This window comes from Ruditapes philippinarum, unplaced genomic scaffold, assembly GCF_026571515.1.
Source record: "Ruditapes philippinarum isolate M1 unplaced genomic scaffold, ASM2657151v2 ctg706_1_1_1_1, whole genome shotgun sequence".
NCBI lineage: Eukaryota > Metazoa > Mollusca > Bivalvia > Venerida > Veneridae > Ruditapes > Ruditapes philippinarum.
In genome coordinates this window covers 336,452-359,398 of record NW_026854344.1, presented here as the reverse complement: position 1 = coordinate 359,398, position 22,947 = coordinate 336,452, and the positions used below count along the sequence as shown (strand labels likewise).

The following is a 22,947-nucleotide window of genomic DNA, read 5'->3' as shown; positions in this document are numbered from 1 at the left end:
TCAAGGATAAAGAGTTAAACAGAAAGGTGCCAGAGATGAAAGAAATTATCTTCAAAATTCAGGTCATTCTGGCTACTCCTGGCTAATATTACAAAAGAATGTATCTATTCTAAGATAATAACAAACAAATATAATGATTTTACCAGGTATGTTAGTCTATTTATATAACTACAATGTTTATGCATGAAACAATTTTTCAGATGTCTGCCTACAATCATATATCTTTTGATGTTTTCTATATGTTTATACATCCTTTGACTTCAGTATTAATAATGTGTAACCAGTTTACAGATAAGTGAAGTACCTTAAGTTATAAGCTTCTAGTTTTTTTTGCATGGAAACTGGCAGTCAGGGAAAAGAACATTTATGTGAAATGTATAATTTACAGACAGACTAGGAAAATATGTTTTACAGGCAGCAAAGTTGAAATCTGTTTACATACAGTTTATCATTTCAATTACAGTAACAGATAAAATGATTTAAACAATTTTTTTTGCACAAAACTTGAAACTCAAAATAGTTTCAAACTGCCTATCAATTATAACTGATAATTCTGACTATTTGAATCCAATTTACAAAGTCTTGAAAGATTCTCTCTATCTTGTTTGCCACACATGGGCATACTGCTGTTATGATAATTATTCCTAAAACTGTGTTCCTTTTTATCTTATTCATGCAATAATTCAATCCCTTAAGATTTGATAAAAAATCTCATATTGAATATATTAATAATTGTTATTAAAGGCAGGTAAAAATTGATTTAAAGAGGGTATCTTGCCTTAAACCTTACCTAACACTGGATGTTTACAGAGGGTACCTTCCCTAACCTTGTCAAGCACTTGTTTGCAGAAGGTACCTTGCCTTACCTTGTCTAGCACTGGTTGTTTACAAAGGGTACCTTGTCTTAAACCTTGTAAAGCACTGATTGTTTTCAGAGGGTACCTTGCCTAACCTTGCTTAGCACTAATTGTTTTAAGAGGGTACCTTGCTTATTTTTCTCCAACACTGGTTGATTACAGAGAGTACCTTGCCTAACTTTGCCTAACACAGGTGGTTTACAGAAGGTGCATTGCCATAAAACTTTTTCAAGCACTGTTTGTTTACAGAGGGTACTTTGCCTAACCTTGTCTAGTACTTGCTGTTTATAGAGGGTACCTTGACCTTAACTTGAATAGCACTGGTTGCAAACAGCGCATATCCCGTCTAACCTTGTCTAACACTGGTTGTTTACAGAGGGTTCCTTGCCTCACCTAGTCTAACACTAGTTGTTAACAGTGGGTACCTTGCCTTATCTTTTTAACACTGGTTGTTTACAGAATGTACCTTGCCTTATCTTTTAAGCACTGGTTGTTTAGAGAAGGTACCTTGCCTTATCTTTTTAGCACTTGTTGTTTACAGAAGGTACCTTGCCTGATCTTTTTAGCACTGGTTGTTTACAGAGGGTACCTTGCTATATCTTTTTAGCACTGGTTGTTTACAGAAGGTACCTTGCCTTATATTTTTAGCACTGGTTGTTTACAGAAGGTACCTTGCCTTATCTTTTTAGCACTGGTTGTTTACAGAAGGTACCTTGCCTTATATTTTTAGCACTTGTTGTTTACAGAGAGTACCTTGTCTAACCTTGTTTAGCACTGGTTGTTTAGAGAAGGTACCTTGCCTTATCTTTTTAGCACTGGTTGTTTACAGAAGGTACCTTGCCTTATCTTTTTAGCACTGGTTGTTTAGAGAAGGTACCTTGCCTTATCTTTCTAGCACTGGCTGTTTACTGAAGGTACCTTGCCTTATCTTTTTAGCACTGGTTGTTTACAGAGGGTACATTGCCTTATCTTTTTAGCACTGGTTGTTTACAGAAGGTACCTTGCCTGATCTTTTTAGCACTGGTTATTTATGGAGAGTACCTCACCTAACCTTATTTAGCACTAGTTGTTAACAGAGGGTACCTTTCCTAACATTGTTTTGCACTGGTTGTTCTAAGAAGTTACCCTGCCTAGCATTGTATTTCACTGGTTGTTTACAGAGGGTACTAACCTTGTCAAGCAACATTATCTAACACTGATTATCAACAAAAGGCTTCTGTCTTAACCTTGTCTAACATTATTTCTTCACATTATTTTCTAATGTTTGTTGTTTTTTCAAAGAAAGGAAGAAAAATATTTCTTTCTAATAATGTTATTGTCAAGGCCTCTTACAATTTTGTTGTGATTAAAGAATAAAAACTCATGCAACAAACCAAACAAGACATGCATACATGTTAGCCATTCTTTCGTCTCGTTCCTTCCTGCGACGTGCTAGACGTTCCTGGACACTTGCATGAATTTCATCTGCTGACTTAGTTCCACCATAGTTATTTCTACCATGCACAAAACACACATGCAAAACAAAAAGAGTAATGAATTCAATTCTATAAATTAAATCCAGTTACATGTATAAACCACAATTATCAAGTAACAGAGTTTTACAGTTTTAGGCTAAATAGGGCATAATACATTGGAAACGGTCAAAATGATCTAAATAAAGAGGCCAGCAATTGACAATTGATGAATAACCAACTTTATCATATTTAGAAGTCAATATAAGTGGTACACTTTTGACATTTGCAGAATGAATATGATATAAATATGTGGCTAGCTTTTGACATTTTAAATATTCATTATGATATGTATAAGTGGCTACCTGTTGGCATTGACAGAATATGACATGAATATGTGGCTAGCTTTTGGCATTGACAGAAAATGACATGAATAAGTGGCTAGCTTTTGGCATTGACATAATATGACATGAATATGTGGCTACCTTTTGACATTTTACAGATTATCATTATGACATGAATAAGTGGCTAGCTTTTGATATTTACAGAATATGACATGATTAAGTGATCAACCTTTTAACATTTACAGATTATGACATGAATTAGTGGCTAGTTTTTGACATTTACAAAATATGGCATGAATAAAAGGCTAACTTTTGATATTTTAAGAAACAATATGAAATGAGAATATCTTTGAAGAATCAATGTCTAGTTTTTAACTTTGATTAGACATGACATGATAAGTGGCTAGCTTTTGACATTTTAAAGATTCAATATGATATGAGTAAGTGAACTGTTAATATTTTACTGTGAATTTTACTGAGTTTGTTTTGACATACATATCCAAGTTTTTTTTTCTTGGTTTCATTAAGCCTAAACTAAAGTATCTGAATTACAGGTAAAAAACATGTTGAATAATTCAAATATGACCTTGACCTTTAAAAATGATGTTGACTGTCAAGGTCAAATTATTAAATTTTGCTTATACTGTCTTAACTTTGTTGGTAAGTCATATTTGGACAAAATATGACAAAACTGACAAGTCAAAATAGATATATTTAAAAAAGTCATTTCATTAATTTGTGTAAAAATGATCAAACAGACCACTTGTTTTTTTAAGAATTCTATCAATGCTACATGTACTTTTGTAATGTTGACAATTTTGATATGGTGTTTTGATTCGATTTCAAATCATGTATGAAAAAAACAACAAAGTTTTCTTTTGCTTTGATATTATATTACAAACATTTATAAAAATATAACCCTAATTGTATACAGAACAATACCCAAAGATAGGTATGAATAATGTAGACAAGTACAGTGGTACAGACTGGTTCGTACACACTACACATATTGTATCAATTACTGTAGAATTATTACTATCCTAACTCCAACTAATTATCTCCCCAGGCATCATGATAAATATAAATCTTGGGATTGTTATTGAAGATTTGCAGAATTATTATGTGCATTCTATTCTAAAGTTCTTGCTAAGGGTACAACATTGCTGTCAACATACATGTATAATATGCCATTTATATAAATTTTATTTTAGATCCATTGTGTAGGAAGGCAAAGCTTGTTATAAAGACATACTCTTGAATTTGTTCATGGAACCAACAAGTTTAAAGTTTCTTGCTCAAGGAACTTGACTGGGTTTTGAACCCACACAGCTAGTGATGTCCTACTCAGCTATGCCGGAACAAGTTTGCTGAACAATGTTTACTGAGGGTACAAAACTATATCTAATGAAATATTTTTATAAAATCAATAAACAGTAAAAATATGTTGTATCAATAATCAGATGATCAATTCCCAAAAAAGTTGTAACATAAGTATGTTCTAACAACATTTGACTGATCATACATTTGACGTAACGTATAATGTTCTGTACAATTAAGTATCTTCTTAATCGTTAGAACTATTACATATCCAAAACAGAATATTTTGAAAGGTCTGGTTTAATAGAATGTCAAAACAAAATTTTATGAACTACTGGTACCAGATATAAAGCTTTAGTTTGTTGAAAAGAATAATAAAAAGATTGAAGAATATTGATGGTATTAAATGAAGATGATTTCTATTTTTACAGTTTTCACTACCTTTATAATGGGAATGTGACTGTAGGAAAATGGTCACTTAACAAAGGTGGTCTTAAAACTCAGGGAAATGAGACCAGTGAATATCAATTTATGTATCTGAAAGGAGTAATAAAATCTTGCTTTCTGTCATATATTATGAGCATATATAACAAAATGTTTGCAGTTCAGATGTGCAGGGCTTCTATAAGCAGCTTATCTTTTACATATTTTACTGCTTTTATCAATACACTTCTGGAATATATATCCAGGTAGCAGTTATCAAGGAATTTACAGCTTAGTACCCTTAGGGACAAGTAACAGCTAATTCATTTCTCTGGAAGAATAAATGAGAGTTTAGGTTTATGTCAGACACAATGCTGTCAATTAAGTCCTTGATGAATGCAGAACATATCTTCAAGGAAAACAACAAATAACTAGGCAAGCCAAAATTCCTAACCAAGCAAAGTAGATTGACTCAAGATGTCCCTGGCATTAATGTCTACTTTTGTTTCATTCTTTAGCTAAAATGATTGTTTGCTCAGTCTTTCATGTAAGGTCAATCCTCCTCAATCCCTCACATTTAGTCATATTGTCAGTAGTTTCATCACCCTTTTCACCAAGAGGTTCAATGCCAAGATGCTTTAATGTTTTGTTTCTGAAATCAGGTTCCTACTCCTTGTTTAGTCATACAAATTTATTTTAGTTTTATTGTGTTGGAAGCTATAAGCTTATTGAAACACTCTCGAATCCCTCTCTGGAACCAAAAAGTACTAAGCAATGAGTGTAAAGTTTCTTGCTCATGAAAAAAAAACAGCTTGCCCCTGATGTGTTTAAACACACATTGCCAGCATTCCTTAGATTACTAGTCTGACGTGTCAACCACTTAGCTACGCTTCCTTTATTTCTTGTGTTTGATAATTTGCTTTTATTTCTTATATCTATTTATTTGCTGCATTTCTGATGTCTTTTTCTTTTGCTTTACTTTACTTGTATCAGACATTTGTTGATTATTTTGTTTGTTTGTTTTTTTTGTTTTATTTCTTATGACTATTATTTTATTTGCTTTATATTTTATGTGTGTTTCTTGGCTTTATTCCTTTAATATGTTTATTTTTTTTTGCTTTATTCCTTAAGTTTGTCATTTCTTTTGCTCTGTTTCTTAAGTCTGTTTCTCTGCTTTATTTCTTAAGTTAGTTAAATCTTCAGTTGTATTATTTCTTAAATCTGATTCTTTGCTTTATTTCTAAAGCCTGTCTTTTCTTGCTTTACTTCTATAAGCCTGTCATATATTTTTTTTATTTATGTCTGTTTCCTGGCTTTATTTTGTTAGTTTATTTCTTATGTCTGTTTAACGCTTTGTTTCTTATGTCTGTTTCTTTATTTTATTTCTTATGCCTTTTTCTTGCTTTATTTTTTAACTTCTTTTCTTTGTTTACTTTCCCCTTTAAACTGATTCTTTGCCTTGTTTTTTAAGCCTGTCATTTCTTTGTTTTATTTCCTATGTCTGTTTCTTGGTTGTTTTTTTTTATTTACTTAATTTCTTATGTCTGTTTCTTGGTTGTTTTTTTTATCTTTATTTCTTATGACTGTTTCTTTGGTTTTTTTTTCTTTACTTAATTTCTTATCTCTGTTTCTTTGTTGTTGTTTTTTTTTTTTTGCTTTATTTCTTATGTCTGTTTGTAGGTGTTTTTTTAACTTAATTTATGTCTGATTCTTGGTTGTTGTTTTTTTTTTACTTAATTTTTTATGTCTGTTTCTTGGTTGTTGTTTTTTACTTAATTTCTTATGTCTGTTTCATGGCTTTATTTTTTAATGTCTTTTTCTTTGTTTCATTCATTATGTCTGTTTCTTAAGTTTTGTCATTTCTTTGCTTCAGTTATTTTTAATGGTCTGTTTTATTTATGTCTGTTTCTTTGTTTTATATAAAATTTCTTAAGCCTAGTCATTTTGAAATGTGTATTTTTTTCATGTCTGTGTCTGCTTTATTTCTAAATCAAATGTGTTTCTTTTTTGCTTTATTTCTTATGTCTGAGTTCTGTTGTTAAGTTGGCCTATTTTCAAAATTTGGTTTAAAACTTTCTTTCTTTTCTTTTCTTTTTGTTTAACTTGATAATGATGTTTCGATGTTTGACATATTATACTAACATATTTAAGCAATTACTTTATCAAAATTGTCATTGTAAATGTTTAAACATCTGTTCATCAAGAACAGTAACTTATATTGACACTCAACATTACATAAACTACAATAATGATATATCATTAAAACAAGTAATATGTCAACATACTATTCTAATATATCAAAATGAATTGAGATGTCTTAAATTATAATGTAAATATATAAATATCTTCTTTTATTATTTCTACAGAATTTCTTCAATGGATACATAAATCATACACATATTGAATTGGAACATTTATCTCGAAAAAATATTTCCAGTCCCACAATGTCAAAAAATCTCAGTGGAGTCCCTTTAATGCTGACTATTACTTTCAAAATATAAAATTCAGTTTTCATACAGAAAAAAGATAGTTATTTTGTCAGTATTACACCCCAGTTACACAGAGCCATCGGTGATTGATCGGTAGTTTTTTAGCCAAATCATGGAGTGAACCCATGACAACGTATTAAACACCGATATCACCTGATTGGTCACCTGTTTTCCACCTATCAACTATTGGGGAAAGATAAGTTTTATTGGCGAAAAATTACAGATTGGGATTTTTAAACATGTTTAAAATTCTCGATCGGTGAAAATATTTTACAAAATTTTAATAACCGACAGCAACTTATATCACGAGATAGGCAAGCTCTTAATCACCGATATCGCCGATCGGACAAAGATAACCAAATATGAATTACCGGCCATATCTGACGGAAAGTGTTTAACCTCTGATGACTAGCTATCAAACACCATCAGCGTTACGCCCGATTTAGCTCCGATTTACAAACGATAAAAACCGATAGTATTTCAGCATTTTTATCACCGATCCAACCCCGTTTGAGTTTGCTTTCTGTCACCGATGGCCGTTTACACATAAAAACCAGAAATAAAATCATGCATGACAACCGATCATAACAGCGAGTAAATTTATAATTAAATGACCGATTGGGGACGGACCGTCTGTGTAACTGGCCCTTTAAGGACTATCCTGTCCCCTATGATTTCAAAGTTTTACCTGCTCAATGTGTTTTTCTGATCAAAATGACTTGCAGAAATAATTAAAGCAACTCAATGACAAAAAAAAAAAGTTTAACACTTAATCTGCAACAAATAAGCCTTTGTCAATCACTATAGAGCCCGACCAGCCTGTACATCAATGCATCCTGTCCAGGCTCTATACCCATGGAATTTTGATACTGAAATTCCTATACTTCAAACGAGCCATCCCATATTTAAAACAAGGCAACTCCATTAAAGAAATTTAGCAGGTTAAAGGGACTTCACTGAGGTTTTTATGACATAACTGGACTGGAAATATTTTTTTCAAAATTTATGTTCCATTTGATGTAGGTCTAGACTAAGTTGTATGCAAAATTCTAGATCATGCGCTCTCTCAGTTTTTCCAATAGAAAATGACATACATGTACAAGTGAAAAGCATTTGCATGAAAGATAAGCACAAAATTATGGCTTTAAAAGTATTTCTTTCTCAATAATCATTAATAAATATTTCTATTAAAGTTCGCCAGCTGATCTATGTAAGAAATTTTTTTTTTTTTAGACTTTTGGACCTCAGTGGAGTTCCTTTAATGGCAAAATATAATTTCAGTAAAAATTATAAGATCTAAAAACATATACTCCTGATCAATGTGTTACAGCATTAATATTCCCAGTGAATGGTCTACTTGCACCAAGTATCCAACAGCACACTGTTTTTTAAAATAAATTCAACAATTCTATTTTATCATTCCTTAATACACCCATTTTTTTTAAAGAAAAAACTCCATTTAGAAGTAATCCATTTTTTAATATTTTGTTAAAAATTATCTTTTAATTCAATTAAATAATCTTCTTGCATTGAGATAAAACCAAATTTAAAAAAAATAACATATTAAATATAATCCACTTTCGATTGATTAATTAATTAATAGTCAATATTATGATTAAAATCCAATTTTTTTTTTCACTCACCAAAAATTCAGAGACTCAAATGTCTTCACAAGCACACTATACACACTGAATCGAAACACAAGTAGAAAAGAGGAGGGGGGAAAGAAAACGTGGAGCACTAAGTCAGTTCCAATCTTCTAGCAAATAAGCTAATCCTGAAAACCATCTATCCCCCGAAAGATTCCTACCATCATACTTGTCATAAAAAATAATGTGTAATGAGACTACAAGCTTTGTTTTCTATTAGACGAAAAGGTAACAAGAGGGGGTTTACATATTATCACTAACAGACTGGAAAAGCATTAATATAACAACAAAGAGTACATACATATAGCAATTTCCTTGCCAAAAAATTATTAATAGTTTTGTATTAAAAACTGCTTGCACAGTTGTTGTGCTGAAAATCTAGGAACACCTGTATAGCAAACAAATTGAATTTTATAAGTTCAGAGAGATAAAAATCTGGATATGTATTAAATTATGAGAAGAAATGGATATTATAGGACCAATACTAAGAGTGTTTTTGTTGTGTCGAGTACAGATATCCTGTCCCAAGCCTCATGGAACAATGAATACAATGTGTTATGATTCCTCTGCCAGAACGTCTGACAAGCAAAACAGAAACTTTATATGCCACCGTCAAGGACATTACCTATTACAGAGTACTGCAGTGACGAGCAGTAAATATATCAAGACCTCTGATTGGCTAACATGAAAAAAAAGCTTAATTATGATTGGTCAGGCTAATAAAATGATAAAAGTTGATGGGAATAATGGTAAGACATGATTTCTGGACAAATGTTTATTCTGTCATCCACAGCTTTCTCTAAATGTGTTTTTTATTGAAGATATTAATTATATGCTCAGATAAAAATGAAAACATGTAAGTATAAATAATCTTTTTTTTTTCCTGCTGTTTACAAAAATATGACAGGAAGACATGTTTTGACCAGAATTAATTAAGCATTAGATTGCTAAGAAAGATTAACATCTCAGATAAATTACTGTACTTGATGACCTTTTCATTACTAGATTAAAGGTGAACAGATGTATAATGTAATCCCTGGAAAAGTGCTGATACATCTACAGTATCTTTAATACAAGTAGAATAAACAAAATGATTTCTAGAAGAAACGGAAAAGCTTATATATCATACAATTAAAATTTGGCATTGTTAAGGTGTCTGCCTCTCAACCAGGGATCATAGGTTTGAGCCATAATCGGGTCACGACCATGTTTCTTTATATGACACCAGCACTGGTTAGTTCCAGGACGCGGACTCGAAAAAGATTAATATAAGTCACAAGAACTTGTTTCGCAATCAAGCTTTAATAAATATGTTTAAACCAATTTGGCATGTCAAAAAACATGATTTTTTGTACATTAAATGTATTAAGTCCATTCTGCCAAATAATTATCTTAGTGTTTATTATGAACATTTTTTAATGGGTCAGCTGAAAAATGCAAGTATCGCAAGTAAATCAGGACAGTTATGAAAAGTGAATGGGCATGTACTACTACAATGCAAAACTAGTTTTAACTGTTAATTTTCCGCAACAAAAACTTTTGAAATTTAATTTCAGTCAGCAAAAAAAAAAACATTATCAAATATAAGATTTCAAGACTTATAATGTTTATCTTTCCACATCTGTATGAAGTAAATCATATTTTGAGTCATCTTTATTGAGGAGGAATACGATTAAATCATGAGTAACAGCTTTAAAATACAGTTAAGAAATTTGAATACAAGTTTAATGTTCCTTACTTAAAACGATTTTACCCTAACGCAAGCATTACTAATTCTATCTTTTAAATTTTGTCATCTTTAAAACGGCTCAGTTTTGCTTTGCATGGTTTTTTTTATGAAATTATAAACCATGCTAGATAATGTTTGATATATGTGATTTTATCATCTTTCAGTAACATGATATAAATCTAAAGAATGTAAAAGTGTCAGAATAGTTTGTATTTTGTGATGGTTGTTTAATCTGCTATACAGTAGTCTGACTGGAGTATTACATGTACATATGTATTTTCTGCTATCTTCTTTCTATGATGTGAAAACACACATCATTATCTTATTGTACTTTCTGTGATGTAAAACACACTTAATTGTCTTATGTACTTTCTGCGAAATGAAACATACGTAATTTTATCACACACCCGTGCCGATTTTGCGACTCCGTTAATATGGTATTGCACGGCCGTGCATATATTTTGACGTGACGTCATTAGCGTTATACAATCATAGTGTAAAGACGCGCTAAATGTTAGCGTTATACTATAGGCGCGTCAATGAATCACTTGAAACGGTCTTTATTTTGGGTATGTGATAAATAGAACATTAAAATCGTGTAAGTTCATTACTGAATTTATTGCACTCGTTGAATAAAATAATATTATACTCGCCAGAGGCTCGCATATTATTATTTTATTCAACTCGTGCAATAAATTTAGTATTGAACTTACACTCATTCAATATCCTCTATGTCCTATGTACTTTTTGCAATATGAAACATACATAATTGTTTTAACATCAATATATACTAGTTTGAAGTGAGTGAAGGGTCATAACTCTGCCAAATGTGTATCTAATCCGATTTTCTTCAGGCAGGGCCACTAATCTCTTAAATTTGGTAATTTAAAAGGTATTTTTACAAAAGAGAAAGAAAAAACTTGGATTTAATTGAATATACAGGGAAAACTGCATAATTTTAAAGAATTTTTCTACTGTTAAGCAGCCATTTTTTACGGCCTCATAATTATACGCCTTGTATATATTCTTACAAAGTTTGAGGACTGATGTCTTAATAAGATACATGCAACATCTTAACTTCATCAGATAATATCATATCAAAACATGTTATTATAAAGGAAAGGAAAAAGAATAAAAAGACATTCTTCTTATCACAGTGTAAGGTTATTTTAAATTAAAAGCATGCACAAAAATTAGTAAAAGATTTAATTGCACTAAAAAATTTCAACAATGTTATTACAGTTTTACAACAACAGACCAACCATATAACATTTCTAAAATATGAATTTAAATTAGTTAAGGATTTCGCCCACAAACAATTTACTGATTTACGATTACTGTAAATATTGTGTGAAATAGTAAACATTTAAGGAAAAAACATTATATTAAAGAGTTTGTTATAAAAATTGCAAGGTAAAGTTGCAAAACTTAAGTTTTTAGTCCCAATTAGCAATTAGCTGCCAATATAAATGTTGTATTCTAGGAATATGTTACATAAAAGTGTTATTTCAAGATAGAATGTTTGGGGCTTAAAGTAACAGTCAGTACTTACTCCATCATGCCAAACATTTACATTGATATCCTAATTCACCCTTCAACACCTTCACATGTATAATGAATATGTCCTACTTTAAATTTAATTCTGTCAATATTTAATTCTGTCGATATTTAATAATAGAGAGATATTAAAGGAGCCCCACTGTTTTAAGCTACTGTATATTTTTTCTTACATTTGTAAATATCACCCTCTAAATTAAACATGGCAGGGTTCTACATGTAAATTAAAGTAGACTTACTCTTCTTCCATCTGTCTTCGACGACGTCGCTCCGCCCGCCTTTCTTCTAGAGACATTGAACTCATTGTGTCTGGTTCGAAATGAAGAACTACCTGTAAAAGATGAAAACGTAATTTTTATCACATGTAAGTATGTTTATATAGACCAGTAATTTCAAACGAAATAATTATAGTTTTTGCAAGTGATCTTTACACCAGTTTTGACTTATGATCTTTTACTAGTTTTGACTTGTGATCTTTTAACTAGTTATGACTAGAGATCCTTTTACTAGTTTTGACAATTGATCTTTTTACCAGTTTTGACTAGTGATCTTTTTATCGGTTATTACTAATGATAAATAGTGATTTTTTTACCAGTTCTTACTAGTGGTCATTTTACAGTTTTTACTAGTGATCTTTAAACCAGTTTTTACTATTGATCATTTAACTGTTTTGACTTGTTATCTATTGACCAGTTTTGATAAGTGATTGTTTTACCAGTGATCCTTTACAAATATATCTTGCATTTTTAGCCTATCAATTTTTACTTGCGATCTCAGATACTTGTATTAGTGATCTATTTACAAGTTTCTGTACATGATCTTAGTGATCCTGTACCACTATTTCATCAGTGATCTTTTAACACTATTCCATCAGTGATCTTCTACCACTATTTCATCAGATTTCCTACCACTATTTCATCAGTAATATTCTACCACTTTTTCATCAGTGATATTCTACCGCTATTTCATCAGTGATCATCTACTACCACTATTTCATCAGTGATCTACTGACACTATTCCATCAGTGATTTTTAACTACCACTATTTCATCAATTATCTACCAGTATTTCATCAGTGATCTTCTACCAGTATTTCATCAGTGATCTTCTACCACTGTTTCATCAGTGATATCCTACCACTATTTCATCAGTGATTTACTACCACTTTTTCATCAGTGATCTTCTACCTCTATTCCATCAGTGATTTTTAACTACCACTATTTCATCAATTATCTACCAGTATTTCATCAGTGATCTTCTACCAGTATTTCATCAGTGATCTTCTACCACTGTTTCATCAGTGATATCCTACCACTGTTTCATCAGTGATCTTCTGACTCTATTTCATCAGTGATCTACTTCCACATATCATCAGTGATCTACTACCACTATTTCATCAGTGATCTACTACCACTATTTCATCAGTGATCTACTGACACTATTTCATCAGTGATATCCTACCACTATTTCATCAGTGATCTTCTACCACTATTTCATCAGTGATCTACTGATACTATTTCATCAGTGATATTCTACCACTATTTCATCAGTGATATCCTACCACTATTTCATCAGTGATCTTCTACCACTATTTCATCAGTGATATCCTACCACTATTTCATCAGTGATATTCTACCACTATTTCATCAGTGATCTTCTGCCGCTATTTCATCAGTGATCTACTGACACTATTTCATCAGTGATTTACTACCAGTATTTCATCAGTGATCTTCTACCACTTTTTCATCAGTGATCTACTGACACTATTTCATCAGTGATCTACTACCACTATTTCATCAGTGATCTACTGACACTATTTCATCAGTGATATCCTACCACTATTTCATCAGTGATCTTCTACCACTATTTCATCAGTGATCTACTGATACTATTTCATCAGTGATCTACTACCAGTATTTCATCAGTGATCTTCTACCACTATTTCATCAGTGATCTACTACCACTATTTCATCAGTGATCTACTACCACTATTTTCATCAGTGATCTTCTACCACTATTTCATCAGTGATCTACTGCCACTATTTCATCAGCGATCTTCTGCTGCTATTTCATCAGTGATCTTCTACCACTATTTTCATCAGTGATCTCTACACTATTTCATCAGTGATCTTCTACCACTATTTCATCAGTGATCTACTACACTATTTCATCAGTGATCTACTACCACTATTTCATCAGTGATCTTCTACCATCATTTCATCAGTGATCTTCTACCACTATTTCATCAGTGATCTTCTACCACTATTTCATCAGTGATCTTCTACCACTATTTCATCAGTGATCTACTGCCACTATTTCATCAGCGATCTTCTGCTGCTATTTCATCAGTGATCTTCTACCACTATTTTATCAGTGATCTTCTACCAGTATTTCATCAGTGATCTTCTACCAGTATTTCATCAGTGATCTTCTACAACTATTTCATCAGTGATCTACTACCACTATTTCATCAGTGATCTTCTACCATCATTTCATCAGTGATCTTCTACCACTATTTCATCTGTGATCTTCTACCAGTATTTCATCAGTGATCTTCTACCACTATTTCATCAGTGATCTTCTACCACTATTTCATCAGTGATCTTCTACCACTATTTCATCAGTGATCTACCACTATTTCATAAGTGATCTTCTACCAGTATTTCATCAGTGATCTTCTACCACTATTTCATCAGTGATCTTCTACCACTATTTCATCAGTGATCTTCTACCACTATTCTATCAGTAATCTTCTACCACTATTTCATCAGAGATCATCTACCATTATTATCAGTTATCTTCTACCACTATTTCACCAGTGATCTCTTGCCATTATTTCATCAGAGACCTTCTACCATTATTATCAGCGATCTTCTACCACTATTTCATCAGTGATCTTCTACCATTATTATCAGTGATCCTCTATCACTATTTTATCAGTGATCTCCTGCCACGATTTTATTAGTTATTTCCTACCACTACTTCAACAGTGATCTACCACTATTTCATCAGTGATCTTCTACTAGTATTTCATTAGTGATCTTCTATCACTATTTCATCACTGATCTTGTACCACTATTTCATCAGTGATCTTTTACATTATCTGGTACCATTATTTCATAAGTGATCTTCTACTACTATTTTATCAGTGATCTTCTACCACTATTTCATCAGTGATCTTTGACCACTATTTTACCAAAAAACTTTCACAAATGTCTCAAAGGTGTTCCTTTAGCAGAATATGTTTAGCTAGTAAGAGAAATTTTTGGCTTCACAGATGCACAACATATAGTATATGGACAGTTTTGACAGAGCTGTGTATTAAAATAAATTCTGCCAGTGTTTTGAGAGCCTTCCCTGCCCTTTATAGTGAACAAATTTTCAAGTTCAAGGTAAATATCTTTGACAGATTAAAAGAATACAACATTTTTTTAGTAAACAAGTATTTAAAGTTTAGAATAAATATTTTTTATTGTTTCTTAGATATGAAAAGGTATTATTAGGTTCAAGGTGAATATCTTTGCAAAAATGTACCTTGAAGAAAATATTACATAGGCCTCTATTGACCTCAGAAATGCAATCCAATTAAATATTCCAAGTTTAAATTGAATACCTTAACTTTGGTAGTTGAAATGAGAAATGGATTTTAACAAAAGGGGAAAAATCTAAGTAAAAGGGGCATAACTTTACAAAAAAGTATTTAAGGATTATCTGCCCTTATGATATAACATTCATTGGCGTCCACGCTGAAGCATGACACATTTTATGGAATGCATTCAGATTTTGTGAAAGCGCAATCACAACTTTTCGGCCCTTAATCCCTTTTAGCCAAGGATGTTCTAACAGTTATTATAGTGAACAATTATACCATGTTGGAATTGAATATCTTTTATAGTTTCTGGAAAAATGCACCTTCGCAAAAGGTTAAGCAATGCCAAATAGATGGTCAAAACAATAGCTCGATTTTTTTCTTTGAAAAATGAAGCTGAAAATGACAAAAATAAATATGGAATACATGGTAACCTTTTATTTCAAGGAAGAAATTTTCAATTAAAATCTATTCTTGACTGAATGAAAGTAAATAAAACACACACAAAAACTTACAAAACAAAGTCTGACATAAAGGAAGTTCTCCTAACTACACAAACATTGCAAATGATTCACATAACAGACAATTTCAAATAAAAAATCTTAAAGTTTCAATAAAGCTATTTTACTTCTCCTTATATCAATTAATTAATTTCCATAACCTGTTATGTTGAGCCTTATCCAAGCTTCTGAAAAAGTTCACAAATCTATAACCATTAAAATTAAATAATGATCAATTCACGTTCTAAAATTAGCATCAGGTTCTTAAATTAGTAACACTTTACATAAACTATAATGATGATTAAAATTGTTTTTAAAATCCATATTATTATCATAAACTAATTTCAGATTCCTGCTTTAATTACACTTCAATATCATTACCTTCACTATTAGTCCAAAATGAAAATACTCACTTATTTTTATTCAATTTATTTCCCAGTTCAAAGTTAAACTCCAACCCTATAAATTCCACTGCACAATAAATCAGACTAGGAAAAATTCTTGCCACTCAGTTATTTCACATTAGATTTCTCTCTGAGAAATTTTTTATCTCGGCTGGAAAAAGTTTTTATACATCAGAATTTTCAGTGAACCAGGCTTAAGATAAGCAATTTCTCCCAAACTAGAAAGTTTAGCATACTTCAATCATTAGAATATTCAAGGCAATGTATATGTGCAGGATACTTGAGGGCTATTTCTTCATCAGAGATTTCTTTGTTTATATTTTGTTTACATTTAGCCAGGTCAATCACTGATTCACTGTTGAACTGTATTTCTTTCAATGGAAATCAAGTGAATCTATATAAATACATGTATATATGCATACTACTTGCTTGATTGAAATGTTATGACTCAAGTTAAGAACATGTTTAATCACTGAAAGATGCTTTGATGAAGTTGCTGCATGAAAATATATATTAAAGAATAATTACTTAAAGATTTTTAAGCTTAGAAATGAGAGATAATATAAACTTACAAACAAGGGAAGTTAATTACACAAGAATTCAAACATCTACAGCAAAAATATCATTTTTTGTTGAGCACTACTTTCTGTAAGTTTTCTTTGTGGATTCTGGTCAATCCACGAAATTAAGCCATATTGCCGGTTAACCAAATTGCCGATTAACCATATTGCCGCTACTTCCAAAACCAGTCAAATGTCACTTCAATTTTTTAAGAAAGTTGAGCTCTTTCTTTAGCTTGCTGACAGCTACAGAATCTTCCAATGTGATCAGTTGGGCCATGAAATCATGGTCTGCACTGCTCACTATTCAGTCCATACAGATTTTGAATTTTTCCCTAAAAATGATGAATGGTCTTGTCCAGATTGAAAGATAAGATATATAGAATGGTAAGGGTTAAAGAGAAAATGTGCTGAATGGTACTTAACTAATATATCTCAGCCTCTCTCAGTTCCCTTTCATCTACAGACAGACGTGTTCTACTAAACCAGATTAATGTGTTATGAAGTATAAGCAAAAACAAGATCTAAACTATAACATTTATTTTCTAGGCAACAGATCAGCTTATGTATGATATATGAAAATTGACCACATTGATGTGGACATAAAATTAGCATGAAGAACAAATGAGCAATGGAGGTCAGTGACACCCACCTTCTTTAAAGATTTGTTTGCTTACAATGTTTCTTTTAACATATTCTAAGTTCAAATAAATGTTAATATATAGTTTTTATTTTTGATCATTTTCATAAAATAACCATTATCTTATTTTTCTACAAAAGTTCAATCTTTTCAGTATGACAACACCATAATATGGTGTGAAATCTACCACATCACCCTTGCATTGCCTGATCTACCACACTAACATTGTGTTGCCTGATCTTCCACATTCATGTTGTGTTGTCTGATCCACCAGATTAATATTGCATTGGCTAATCTACAAGATTAACGATGCTTGTTTGATCTAACACATTAACCTTGCGTTGCCTGATCTACCACATTAAGAGTTGTGTGACCTACCGCATTAAGGATGCATTGCTTGATTTACCACATACATGTTGTGTTGCCTTATCAACCACATTAACAATACAATGTCTGATCTACCACATCAACGATATGATGCCTGATATACCACATTTACATTATGTCGCCTGATCTTCCACATTCACATTGTGTTGCCTGATCTACCACATTAACATTGTGTTGTCTGATCTACCACATTAACAATAGGATGCCTGATATACCACATTTACATTATGTCGCCTGATCTACCACATTTACATTATGTTGCCTGATCTTCCACATTCACATTGTGTTGTTTGATCTACCACATTAACAATAGGATGCCTGATATACCACATTTACATTATGTTGCCTGATCTACCACATTCATGTTGTGTTGCCTTATCAACCACATAAACAATACAATGTCTGATCCATTTTTTTTTTATTGGGTTTTATGTCACACTGACACAGTATAGGTCATTTGGCGAAGTTCCAGCTTTACTGGTGGAGAACGACCTCAGGCGCCCCTCCGTGCATTATTTCAGGCACGAACGGACACCCTAGTAGAACCACTGACGTTCCATAAGCTAGCTGGATAGCTTCCTCACATGAAAGAATCCAAAGACCCTGTCAGGATTCCAACCCACAGCGGTGAGGAATGTCTGAACTACCACATTTACATTGTGTTGCCTGATCTACCACATTCATGTTGTGTTGCCTGATCTACCACATTTACATTGTGTTGCCTTATCAACCACAATAGCAATACATTGTCTGATCTTCCACAATAACAATACAATGCCTGATCTACCACATTCACATTGTGTTGCCTGATCCACCACATTCATGTTGTGTTGCCTTATCAACCACATTAACAATACAATGCCTGATCTTCCACAATAACAATACAATGCCTGATCTACCACATTCACATTGTGTTGCCTGATCTACCACATTAAAGTTGTCTTGCCTGATTTACCACATAAAGGTTGTGTTGCCTGATTTACCTCATAAATGTTGCCCAAGCAACTGCATTTACACTGCCTAAACTATCACATTTATGTTGTCTATTGAATTTTCTTATTATAATAACTCTTATGATTAAGTTACTAGTTTTGCTATCTTGGCACTATAAACTTAATGTTTAATCAGTACATATATTCATAATCAGTACCTCTATATTCAAGTACTTACTGTCACAATTTTCATACAATTAAAATTTCTAATTCATGAGCAATCTCCTGGTTCTGCTATCATTAAACAAACAAGCGCTACCCTGTCAATGTCCTCATCTTTAAAGGCCCAGGATGCTCTCAGTGTTTTAATTAAAGATTCAAGTTTATTCTACACTTACAAATTAGGATACTCAGCATTCCTCTGTTTAAAAATCAAAGCACTGAGAGTACTGTCCAAGTTTCATAAAATACATAAAATGATAAACTTTTGGTATGATATTTATTCATTTCATCTTAGAGAGTTAAACTGTGACCTTGACCTTACTTGTTAAGACCTTAGATTCTGTAGCCGTCTGCAGAATATGTGTAAGAATTGTCTTGCATGACTGTTCACCAAAATGGAATGTGAAATGTGTATTCATTAGCAACAGAATTTATTATATATTTAAAGCTGCAATTCAGATGTGGTCTTCAGCATAAGATTTACTGTATTAAAAATTTATGGGAAAAAAAAGTGCAAAACATCTCCCCACATCTCAGCATGCAACAATTATTTTAATCAAGCGCTCTCTCTCTCTAGAGAAGTAACAATTATTGTCATGAAAAAGATATTTACATCTGGTGAATGATGAGTAATTGCATTGCAATGATAGTTGAAAACTAGAATATATCTCAACATTAAAATCATCCATCATATATGAGTACCAGGCCATGACTACACCACCTGCATTATAAGTACATTATACAAATCTGGAAACCAGGTAGATCCCAACCACATTATATGAAAATTGAAGACTTAAGGTTTGATCAAGTCTGTTCATCAGAGATAATGTAAAAGTGCAATATCTTTCATGCCCTCTAGCACCAGTTTAAGTAGTATGCAATCTTCAATATTAACATGCTGAAATTAATGATCCTGAAGAACCAGAAAAATATAACAACACTGAAGTATGGGGCAACTCTTGCTGCCACCCAGCACTTGACACCTAGAATTATTGTTAAGAACAAAATCTGGAAAAAGGGTGATTCCTTCTGAAAAAGGGATATAACCCTTACCTCCTTGAGCCTTTAATGCAAGTCTGACCAGGCTCATTATACTGTTGCCTGACCAACTTAAATTTGTTACCATGACATCCAAAAATTGAAGATGGTCAAAGCTTGATAAAGCTGTTTAAGAAATTCAGTAGGTTAAGATTTAAATCTTTCAAAGAGTATACCTACTACATTAAAGACCCAATATGCCCCAGAAATGGCTTTATTTTTATTTCTCAAGTTTTTTTATTTTTGATGTACTTTTATATTTTTGCCAAAAGTTACTCATTGGCTAATTACCTGAATCATCTTTTCTTCTGTTGCTTTTTGACATTTACTAAAGTAATATTATATATGAAAGTCAAAATACCACTTTGTTTATATTTTGCTACTTTTATGACAAATTATTTCACATAAATGTATCACTACTTCAGGAAACAAGCATCTAACATGCTCTAAAATCGTTACTTAAACATTATAAAATTCATGTTTGCCCTTTCTAAAGAAATAAAAAAAATATTTATTTCTGAGGTATAATGTACCTTTAAGAAATGATGCAGTATTCAATTAATTACATCTGCCAACCTAATCTGTCAATCACAATACTTAATTTCAATATAGGTAAGACATTAGTACTATTTTATAAATACCACATATTCAATTACAATTTGAGCATATGGCAGAACAGGTGGTAGGGGCTTATATATCATACTCTTCATTCATGTGACAATCACTCATGTCAAACAGAAGTACACTTGCCACTTTTACTGGATTCTCTGTATATTTTACCTCATGAATTTTATATGATTTTCAGAGATAATGAATATAAAGTATATACTCTTAAAATGAAAGGATAAAAACGGAAGAATATGTTGTCATTTATATACTCTGTATGAAGTGGAAATAACTCAGCAGAACTTTGTAATATCAACAGAATTATTTTAGCTTGATTGTAAAACAAGTTCTTTAACTTATAACTACATTATTATTTAAGCTCAATGCAAAACAAGTTCTTTAAACTTATTAATCACTATTGAGTCTGCTTCCTGGAACTAACCAGTACTGGTGCATATGAAGGAACATGGTCATGGCCCGGTTAGGGCTTGAACCCGATGATCCCTGGGTTGAGAGGCAGACATCTTAACCGCTAAGGATACTGCTCCCCTTTCATATATCATCTGTGATGAAAATAAATGCAAACTGAAAATATTGTTAACTTATTTAGATGGAATCTGATACTTGCTGACAGTGATTTAATCTATGCTACTGTATCAAATAAATTTAACTGACTTCACTTAAAGAATCCGTAATTAGCTTTGTTTAAAAACACTCATTGACAACACGACAACATCATCCATGAACTAGACCTATCAATTTTTAAGATTTGTTTTGTTACAGTAACATATTTTGCAGTGTTGTTTATCTTGCTATGTTGCATATTTTGCCATGCTAAATTAACTTGAATATTTGCATATCATATTTTTGAGCTATCATTTCTGTAATTCCTCTAATGTTCTTCTGAGCAATCTATCATTTAGTAATACTAACAATTGCATTTCCCCCATCTAAGTATAGACTTACCTTTATACTAAAAACACCAGACATAAACATAAACTTTAAGTTGCTAGAAATGAAGGAACATCAAACTTAAATTTAACTTGTATAAACTTTACAAACTCTTAGTGGGCTGAATAAATAAACAATGACTTCAAAATGTCTTAGAAAAACCAAGAAATCTATAATTTAATAAAACTTTTCAAATTGCCATTCCACCATCAAAGTATAAACTTCAGGATACTGAAAACAACTAACATAAACTTTAAAGTTTGAAGGAACATCAAACTTGAAGTTAACTTGTATAAACTTTATAAACTCTTAGTGGTTTGAATAACTTAACAATGACTTCAAATTGTCTTAGATAAACGAATATAACCTTCAAGTTGCCTGAAATAAACTTACAGAAACTTCAAACTTCAGGCACACCATTGCCTTAAAAAAAAATTTTACAGTAAACTCTGTTATAATCCTGCCTGTAGAGTAATTTATCAACATCATAAAGCTATACAGATACTTCTAAATGTCATTAAGATAAAGAAATCAATTTGCCTGAAATTAACGTATTACTATTTAAGACACAAAATTGCCAGAAATGGGCTATAAAATTTAAGACATGGATTATCTGAAATAAAATTCTGCCATCAAATAACTACATTAAGTTAGTGCTTGAAATATGTCAACATGGTCAATTTGCCTGAAGTTAAATTCTGCCATCAAAATAAAGTTTAAGAAAAATCAACACAATTCAATAAGTTGCCTGAAATCTAGCATCAAAATAATGAACATTTTTTGTATAATCAAAGTTTTGTTTTACATGTCATGTAATATACATGTATAGTTGACATTAATAATCTGTTTCTATAAAAAATAAACACCATAATTTTGCATTTTTTATCTAAAAATGTGGATATAAACACAAGATAAAAACACACTATTAAAGTAATACAGTTTACCTAATAACATCAGTATCCAACATGATCAAGTCATTATTAAAAACAAAGCTGATTTAACAAAGCGTTAAATATCCACCTATTTTGTTTACACTATCTTATAATTTAATTTTTTTTACCTGCCTTTTATGTAAAACCACACGGCTGGTGTACTTTAACCATTCTAACTTTTTAAACAATCTTACATCTGTATCAAAAATCTATTTCAGTGTCATAAAATCGGAAACCATAACAACTGTGTCAAGTTTACAAAAAAAACAAAATAACTTACAAGAGAGCTAACACTGCAAAAACATTGCAATAAATTTCAATTTCATATTTTGTAGACACCATCTGCATGCAGGTATTTCAATGTTTAACAG

The 22,947-nt window shown here is 31.6% G+C and overlaps 1 protein-coding gene across 16 annotated transcripts in view; it reads right to left on the bottom strand.

Moving 5' to 3' along the window:
- The window catches only part of LOC132739885 (troponin I-like), an 89,433-nt gene that overhangs the window by 41,869 nt on the left and 24,617 nt on the right, over positions 1-22,947 (bottom strand). For 8 of the 16 annotated variants that reach the window (XM_060727720.1, XM_060727721.1, XM_060727722.1 and 5 more), the window contains exons 2-3: positions 12,056-12,147; positions 2,249-2,350 (exon numbers count right to left, since the gene is read on the bottom strand). In XM_060727720.1, the coding sequence (XP_060583703.1) occupies positions 2,249-2,350; positions 12,056-12,147 (194 nt within the window). Of the gene's footprint in view, positions 1-2,248; positions 2,351-12,055; positions 12,148-16,317; positions 16,454-22,947 lie in introns of those variants that run through there. The other 8 variants (XM_060727710.1, XM_060727714.1, XM_060727717.1 and 5 more) reach the window with 4 other exon arrangements.